Consider the following 9,931-nt stretch of genomic DNA (forward strand, 5'->3'; position numbering starts at 1 on the left):
AAATAAACACATGCCTTTTGCAGCAGCATGGATGGAGCTGGAAAAGATCATGCTTAGTGAAATAAGCCAGAAAGGAAAGGAAAAATACCGGATGGTTTCATTCATAGCAGAGTATAAAGGACCAGATGAGAAAATAATAATAATAATGAACAACTATATACCAGAGACATTTTATGGGGGTGGGGTGGGGAATGCGATCAAAAACAGTTGAGGGGAGGGAAATGCACTGGACTACCGTGATGGTACATGGGTGATTTGGTGATGAGAAGCCCATGGGGATTACAACAGAGATGGAAAAAGGCACAAACTGATGTAAAAATAAAAAATTATATTATTTAAAAAAAAAAACAAAAAACCTTTCAACAAAGAAAACTTGAGGCTTAGATGGCTTCACTGTTGAATCCTATTAAACATTTAAGAAAAACTATTATTAATTCGTTCTCTTTTCAGTGTCATTACTCCTTCTCTAGCTTCTTTACACTTTTTTTTAAAAAAGGTTTATTTATGAATACAAAAACTGGGGTACAGGCCAAGAGGTGTGGGAAGTGATTCACCAGAGACAGGGTGGGAAACAGAACAGGCAGATGTACTGAAATACAGAGGGGAGCTGCAGGTGGGTCAGGATAGGTCTGCCATGCAACGTGGATCACCTCCCAGGTCAGGAAATGGACTTGTGCTGCAATAGTGTCAGGTAGCTTCATAGTGCTGCACTTTAATCTCTTGCACCACCAGAGAGGGCTCTTCTTCACACTTTTGCCATCTTTGGTTATCAACAGTTTTACAATGATGTGTTCCCTATCATGTATTTTTTCACTTATCCTACTGGGGTGCATAAGGCCTCTTGAATCTGTAAGTTTGTGAGGTTCTTAAGTCACTCACCTTAAAGTACTGCTTGTTTCATTTTTTCCTGCTGTCCTTCTGATACATCAACTTATTGTATTTGATCCTATAGTTTGTACATCTCTTAATTTCTACTTTCATTATTTTCTCTCTGCATAACTTTGAATATTTTCTTCTAACTTGTTTTAATTTATCAATTTTCTCTTCAGCTCTGTTTTCATCAAGATCCTAATTCAGTAATGGTTTTCAGTTCTAGTGTTTCCATGTTTTAAAAATCTATTTTCAAAATTTTTTCAAAATTCTTAGTTTGTACCCAAAAACCTATTTGGAGGTCCTGAAAATAGGCTTAATTGGAAGCTTCTGTTGATGTTAATTCATGATTTTTGGTGTTGCTAATTTTATTGCATCCTACAACGTATTTGCAAAACTGTTTTTGAGGTATTTTATTTTCTACTGTGCCGAACAGTATTACCACAAACTTACCTTCATACATATTATCTTATAGGTTCTGTGGTTCAGGAGTTTAAGAACAATTCTGTTTGGGCTTTTGTCTCCTGGTCTGTTACAATTAAGGTGTCAGTTCAGCACTGATCTGGACTGAGGTTCCACTAAAAGATCCACTTCTAAGCTCATGTGAATGCACCATTGTTCGTTGGAGACTGTCAGACCAAGGGTCTACTTCTTGCTAATAGTGGCCATCTTCATTTATTTGTGGCCCTCTCTAAAGGTCAGTTCACAAAAAGGCTGCTTGCATTTTCAAAATCAACGATTTTCTTAACAAAATGGACATTATAATTTGGTATAATGTAATTGTATATACATAATTACAAATAATCCATTATCTTTGTGGTATTCTACTGATTAAGAGAAGTCATAGGCTCTACCTCCTCTTGTTCTATGCAAGAGGTGGTAGAGTATCAGAATATAGGGACTGTGAAGTTCACCTTAGAGCCTTAGATTCTGCCCCCCATATCTACAATGTTAGTGTTCTCTTAAGAGAATGTAAATTTGCTTCTGTCAAGCACCTGGGAGATTATCTAAAAGCCTTAGATACTGTCAATTCAATTTCTGGGCTGAGTATATTCAATGTTGAGCTGCCATCACACTGAAGACTTATTCATTTCTGTAACTGTCTTATACTTAATGGGCAGTCTTTTCAATTCCTTACTCAAAGAAAGAAGTAAGGGGAAGGGCTTATCACTATAAGACGTTTATCCATATCTCCATAGCTCCCTGGTCCTACAGGATATTCCATTTAGTTACCAGAGGTCATTTACAGAACTGGCCAATAATTCCAGAGAGTAGCAGTGCACCTACCTAAGTTTCTGTGCTTCCTTAGCTGTTCATTACTGTCAGCATGCTCATATTTTTTTTTAACTTTTTTTATTATTATTTTTTAAGTTTTTTTCAGTTTTTTAAAATTTTATGTTTATTTTTACATCATTTTATACATTTTTTTCTTTCTCAATTGTAGCACGCTCATATTTTTAAGCAGATATTTAAAAAAAATTTTTAGGTATCAGATTTCCTAAATGAACTATGTAGAAGATCTAGTTCAAATTATTTGGTCTACCATTAACTATAAACTCTTTTATTCTATTACTTCCATAAGTTTCAATTTGTTACTGGCTTCTACACACACAGAAATAATAATCTATAACAATAAATGTTTTTAAAAAATGTGTTTAAACTTTAACTTATTAAAGAAAAATAAAGACTTGTGAGCCAGAAAAAACTATTGTTAGAAAATATCATCTTTTTTTGTAAAATCAACCCAAATGCCCAAAAATAGATGACTGGATCATGAAGATGTGATACATGTACACAATGGAATGCTACTCAGCAATCAAAAAGATAAACTCATGCCTTCTGCAGAAACACAGATGGAACTGGAAGGGATCATGCTTAGTGAAATAAGCCAGAAAAGAAAAGAAAAATACCAGATGGTTGTACTTATAGCAGGAGCGCAAAAGATTGGGAAAAAAAAATCAATTCCAATAGGGTAAAAAGAAAATCAACAACTATAAACCAGGGACATTCTACAGAAGTGCAGAGGGGATTAAGATCAAAACTGGGTTGTGAAGAGAACATAGGATTATGGTGATAGCTTATGGGTGAACTGGTAGTGGGAAATCCATAGGATTTCTGAATTTCATCACAACTGAGATAAAAAAAGTACAAAATGAAGAATGATGTAAAAAAGTAATAAATAGGCCCTCCCTGGTGGCGCAGCCGGTTAAAGCACTGCACTAAGAAGCTCAAGCCACTTCCCCATGAGTTCGATTCCTGCCTGCCCCAGAGGTGACCACATGGCGTGGCAGACCTCTCCTGGCCCGCCCGCTGCTCCCCTCAGCAGTGTACTTCGTCGATCTGCCTGTTCTGCTCCCTACTCTGTCTCTGGTGAATCCTGTCATCCGCTGTATCTCTGGCCTGTACCCCAGTTCTGTACAAATAAAAATAAATCTTTAAAAAAAAAAAAGTAATAAATATATTTTTAAAATGCCATCTTTTCCTATTATATTGAATATTTTTCTATTTCTCAAATTTTCTGTAATTTGAAAAGCATGGATATTTTATATAATGGATATTTTAACAAGGAATTATAAAACTTCCTACATTATATGAAACAGACTCTTAAAAGCTGAATATTCCTACAAATTGCATATTATATCAAGGCTCAAGGCTACACTGTCAAGAGAAATCCTGCATTGATTAAACCAGCATACTGCAGTGATATGATTCTGCAGTTTTATAAATATAAAATAATTTGAACACAAATTTTTATAAAGTAGGACATTATATGTATTTTAGAGCCTTTCATTATATGAATAAAGCATCAGACTCATTTTTAAGATCTATAAATATTGGACATGTTTTTGAGATATCTAGGAAAGCAAAATGTATGTAACTCTCTCTCTGGGAACAGATTTTTAAATATAATCTACCAATTAACTACTTTTGGTAGAAACCACTGTTGTACTTACCTCAGTTCTGTGATTGGTTTTTTCCAATGTTTCCCAGGCATATGAGCATCTGTAATAAAAGCTATATATATTTTTTATCCTTCCTTGCAGATAGGTGTGAGCCAAAGTCTAGCCAAATTTAAATAATGATGAAACCTCCCCCTTCCTTGACAATTTTTCGCTGTCCAAAATGTTGATGTGAGAGCAGAGCTTGAGCAACAATCTTGGATCATGTGTCAAGTGCTGAAGTTAGTAGAGCAACATTGCAGCCTTGAGATAGATACTTACCTCTGGATTTCTTTCAAGTAAGAGAAAAACATCTTTTTTTTTTTAAAGTTACTGTTATCTGGGGTTTTAGTTTTATACTGCTGTACTTAACTGATACACATGTGAACTGTTGGCATATTATTCCTTTATTAGAAGTTGCAAATGAGAAATTATTTCAATACCTGAAGACCAAATTACAACAGAAGGTTCCACAGGCTCAAGATTTTGAGACATTCTGGTAAGAGTTTTCTGTAATGTGTATCCTTTCCGTGCCATGGCAACATCATTTTTCTTTAAGAAGGTTACTGGACAAACATCATTTCCACCATCACCTATATATACAACTTGTGTATAATTCACTTCCTGCTGCAATTGTTCATGGACAAAATCTAGCAAAACTACATTTTTGCAAAGATTCCTTGGGCACCTACCACAAGAATGGGTATGATAGTTTTCAACAGTGAGATAACCACTGCTATTAAAAGCTGCTGGATTTGTAAATACTTTATCAAATACATCATGAAATTTGGTAGCTTCTAAAAACCAGTCTATGAAGACTGAATTTGAATCTGAAATAATGATGCAGTCAAATTTATCCTTATTCTTTCTTATAAAGCTTAGAAGTTCCACCATCCCTTGAGTGAAAGGCATTGATGTCACTGCTCTTTTCATTTCATCTTCTCTTACACCTTCATCTCCCAAATATTTAAAGACTCTGCCCATAAATTCTGTCCAAAATCCTTTTTTATAAGACTCTTGTAGTTCAATAGGAAGTTTTTTCTCTGGAGCACACTGTACAATCCAGGTATCACTATTGTCATCTATGATTGTATTGTCAAAGTCAAAAACCAGCAAAATTTTCATGGTTCCAGAAACAGATTCAGGTTATCCTAAAAAGGAAGAAATGTTATTCCCTGAAGATGCTCTATTTTACATATCTAGCTAATAATTGTATTTAATAAATACTATTGAGCATTAATTTAAAACAAAGGATTAATACAAACAAGTTAAAAAATGATTAAGCTTTTCAAGACTACCATTTAGCCACCCCATTTTCTATGAAGCAAAGTTCATATTTCAGTATTTTAAGTGAATGGAAAACAAGGTATTCATAAAGGGTAATCATGGTATCAGTTGTGTTCCTGTGGGAATGATTTTTTTAGCAGTCAGAATTAAACTATGAGCTACCCAGTGAAAGCATTTAATTAAAAAAATACGTTAAGTCAGAAAGAAATATAGGATATTCTGAGTCCTCCCTGGTGGTGCAACATAATAAAGTGCAACACTGCAAGCAAGTGCAGCCGCTTCAGTGCAAGTTCGATCCCCCCCCCAGAGGTGATCCACATGGTGCGGCAGACCTCTCATGAAGAGCCCTTGCGCCCCTCAGCAGTGTACTTCATTGATCTGCCTGTTGTGCTCCTCACTCTGTCTTTGGTAAATCCTCTCACTGCCCTTGCACCTCTGGCTTGCATGCATAAATAAATACATCTTTAAAAAAAAAAGAAATAGGACCCTCCTGGTGGCGCAGCGGGTTAAAGCACTGCACTGAGAATCTAAAGCCGCTTCTACATGAGTTCGATTCCCGCCTGCCCCGGAGGTGACCACATGGTGTGGCAGACCTCTTCTGACCCACCCGCTGCTCCCCTCAGCAGTGTACTTCGTCGATCTGCCTGTTCTGCTCCCCACTCTGTCTCTGGTGAAGCCTCTCACCGCCCCTGATTCTCTGGCCTATACCCCAGTCTGTGTGCATAAATAAATCTTTAAAAAAAAAAAAAAAAAAAGAAATATAGGATAATGATCTTTATTGTCTTTAATGTATTAATAATAGCCCAAATTATTTAGAATAATTACAGCAAACCTCATATTAAATAATTGGTTATGATAGTCAATTTTTTTTACTATATTTAATAGCAAAGCTTGCAAAATTTATAATTTTTAAATGATGTTTAACTTGATTTATAGTTGTCTCTTTCTTGGTGTTTTGTTGTGTTTTTATTGTTTTTTTCCCACCTTGATCCCTCATTTGGTTCCCCTATATCCCTCCTATAAGAGAAACCATTTGATATTTCTTGAAATCAGTTTCTAATGTCAATGTCAATGTTACAACTAAATGACTGCTTAGTGATTTACTAGAAATTCTTAAAGAAACTACTTAAATTAGAAGTTAATTTAATTCTTTGAGATTAGTAGTTTCATGTTTACTTATATTTCCTCTAGGTCATTTAGTTATAGAGTACCAAATATTGGGACATACTTTAGTAATTACATTTGTTATGCTATGACAATTAAGTCTCTTTTCATTAACAGACAATGAGTCATTAATGATAAAGAAAAAAGGAAAGAATGAACTAGTCAACAGTAGTATGGTTGAAAATTATCATGAGAAAAGGAGAAGCAATTATACTAAATAATCAGAAAAAGCTGTGTATAAGCAAAAAAAAATTAAAAGAGTAGTATTTTTAAACAGATCACTATATACAAGGCACTAGACTATAAACATTACCTCATCATCTCATTTAATTGTTAAAACTCTATTAAGTAGGAATTGTTATCCCCATTTTAAAGATATGTTAATGGAGCTTAAGTATTTGATAAAATTATTACAACTGGAATTTTCAACTCAGGTTGGTGTGACTTCAAAGGTTTTAAGTACTACGCTCTAAAAATAGAATATTCTGCCAATAAAAATTTGTAACAATTGAATATTTCTAAAAAATACTTAGACTATCAATTTAAAAAATAAAAACCAAAGTTGTATTATTTTGAGAAAAAGATGTTTTAATTACATGAAAACATTTGTTAGTCTCAAAGTACACATTAATCTAATACCCTATCTGTGACTTCTGCTTTATGGTTCTGAGGTGTTTAGCAAGAAATCCTAATAAGAATACTGAAGAACTCCGCCAATAAGAAAAAGAAGAGAGCAACAAAAATGGAAAACATGGTATTGAACCACATGTGTCGTCTATATAACCAGAAATAACCAGTAGTTGAAGGTTGAGACTAGAGACTGTGACCTATATGAAAGTACTGTCTTTATCTATTTTAGAATTAAGAATAACATAGAGGGTTACTGAGTAAATTTAGAGAGTATATAATATTCTGGTTTCTTCTTTTTCTAAATGCCTAGTCCAAGGTTTAAACGCAGAATTCACATTCCCACAGAAAAAAATGTAATAAATATAATAAAGCTTAGCTGACAATATCATTAGTACTGCACCTAAGTACATTATAAATTAAACATACTATTTAAGCATTCTGAATTTATATATAATTTTCAAAAATTTTAAATATCTGAGTAGGTTGAAAACTGCCTCAAGGTTTCATTTAATTAGTCATAAATTATTGAAATTCCTGGATTATTAACCTCAAAATAATATGTAGCAACAGCCTCAGTTAAAACAGCTGCACTACTATTAATTTCTACATACTAGCAAATTTTGGTTAATTTCAGATCTTTTTCTGTTAGTTTATTCTCACCACTCAACATAAACCTTTCTTAATGTACTTACCCAACTTAGTATTTCCAAGACAATTTTACTTCAGCATAGAGCTTAAGTTAAACAGCTTTTACAATCTTCAGTTTTAAGTACCAGCATGTTGACCAACATGACTCCTATTCTATATGAAGAGAACAAAATCTTCTGGATTGGAGGAAAGGACTGAAGACATCTTAATTCCTGAAATGAACAAAAACATTTAAAGTAATTTTAAACAGATGTTCTGAAATTATTGTTTTCTTTTACATCTACATCAGACAAACATCAACTATTTAGAGAACAGATGGGAAGCTGCCAGAGGAGACATGGATTGGGGGTAAATAAAAAATATAAAGGGGACAATTATATAATGATAGATGGCAGCAATACATTTGGTGGGGATCATTATGTAGTATATACAGGTCAAACATAATATTGTACACATGGAAATTATAATGTTAGAAACCAAAATTACCTTAATATAAATGTTTAAAAGATAAAAAAAAAATTAAGGAGATGTGAACTATATTTTCCTATACAATAGAATACTATGTGGTTACCAAAAAAGGGTTGCCATTTGAAACAACATGGATGGAACTGGAGTGAATACAGTTATATAAAGGAAAAAGACAAATAATGGGTGATATTATTCAAACGTGGAATACAGAGAAACAAAACAAAGGGTGAGAGAAATCAAAACCAAAAACAACCCCTATAATTCTGACTATGGAATTGAGGCTGTAAGGTGGTGAGGGTGAACAGTAAAGACAGAAGTGGCCCAAAGGACTATCATGGAGGATTGTGAGTGCCTTGGTGTGGATAGGTTGTGGTAATATGTATCTGAAGAGATGCGAACTATACCTCTGAATCATAAACAGTGTGTGAACTAATGTTTTCAATTAAAAAAAAAAGTTAAGTTACTGTACAAAAAAAGCATATATTGGCAGTGAAAGAAGAAAATTTTGATTAAACAAAGCCTTAACTATGAAAAACAGGGAATATTAAGTTGTTAAAATCACCAGTATTTGGCTTATTGTGTAGATTTCAAGAATCCATTTTCCCTTGTTAAATAATACACAAATACTAAATTTGGTTAATAAACAAAAGCTTTAGTGCTATATTTAAATCTTAAAAGAACATGCACAAATATTTATATTTAAAAATGTAAATCTATTTAAAAATCAATTTATTAAAACTCAAAAAGAGATATTAACTATTCTCTCCAAAAGAGTGAGCAGTAATGAAAACTAGAAATATACAGATATCTAGGAATAGAGGACTGGTTAAATAAGATGTGGTAGCAATATAACAGAATATTTATTTAGCTATTTAAGTTGTTCAAATTAAACAAGTTAAGTCACACCAATCAAAAATGGGCAGAAGAACTAAAAAGACACTTTTCCAAGGAGGAAATGCAAGTGGCTAAAAGGTATATGAAAAAATGCTCAACATCACTTATAATCAGGGAAATGCAAATCAAAACCAAAATGAGATTCCTACCTCCCTTGAGTGAGAACGGCCCATGTTAAAAAACTGGAAATAACAGATGCTGGCAAGGATGTGGAGAAGGACCCCTCTTTACACACTGCTGGTGGGAATGTAAATTGGTCTAGCCACTAATGGAAAGCCATGCGGAGGAAACTTAAACTACTAAAAGCAGAGCTACTGTAATACCCAGCAATATCACTCTTAGGAAGCTACCCAAAGGACACAAAACATTAATTTGAAAGGAAATCTGTACTTCTCTGTTAACTGCAGCACTATCTACAATAGCTAAGATATGGAAACAACCGAAATGCCCCAAAACAGATGACAGAATCAAGATGATGTGACACGTACACACACAACACACACACACACATACACTGTAGTATTATTTAGCAATCAAAAAATATAAACTCATGCCATTTGCAGCAACATGGATGGTGCTGGAAGGGATTATGGTTGGTGCGCTGTCAGAAGGAAAAAGAAAATAGGGGGGCCTCCCTGGTGGCGCAGGAGTAAGGTCTCAGCACTATCAAGCTACTACCAGCCACTGCTGCATGAGTTCAATCTCCAGCCAGGGAGCTGACCCACATGGCACAGCAGACCTCTCCTGACAGGCACACTGCTCCCCTCAGCAGTGTATTTCAGTATATTGGCCTGTTCTGCTCCCCATTCTGTCTCTCATGAATCCTCTCTCACAACCCTCTCCTCTGGCTACACCCCAGTTCTTCTATACATAAATACAACAAATCTTTAAAAAAAAGAAAAAGAAAAATGTCAGAAACATTCAGCAGGGAGGGGGAAGAAGGAGGGATCAATACAGGCATGGGAACTTACCTGAGATTCAAACAATGTACAAAAATGAACAGTGGTATAAAAAAATAAAATAAAATAAAA

General features: G+C 34.3%; 1 protein-coding gene across 3 annotated transcripts in view; it reads right to left on the reverse strand.

The window, feature by feature from the left end:
- The window catches only part of PHOSPHO2 (phosphatase, orphan 2), a 28,838-nt gene that overhangs the window by 15,894 nt on the left and 3,013 nt on the right, over window positions 1-9,931 (reverse strand). Inside the window, exons 3-4 of one of the 3 annotated variants that reach the window (XR_001145688.1) lie at window positions 7,583-7,750; window positions 3,825-3,873 (exon numbers count right to left, since the gene is read on the reverse strand). Coding sequence is in view for 1 of the 3 variants with exons in the window: in XM_004674562.2 (XP_004674619.1) it covers window positions 4,209-4,934 (726 nt within the window). In the remaining 2 variants the exon portion in view is untranslated. Of the gene's footprint in view, window positions 1-3,824; window positions 3,874-4,201; window positions 4,961-7,582; window positions 7,751-9,931 lie in introns of those variants that run through there. The other 2 variants (XM_004674562.2, XR_001145687.1) reach the window with 2 other exon arrangements.

This window comes from Condylura cristata, unplaced genomic scaffold (genome assembly GCF_000260355.1).
Source record: "Condylura cristata isolate star-nosed mole 26May11 unplaced genomic scaffold, ConCri1.0 scaffold00002, whole genome shotgun sequence".
Taxonomy (NCBI): Eukaryota; Metazoa; Chordata; class Mammalia; order Eulipotyphla; family Talpidae; genus Condylura; species Condylura cristata.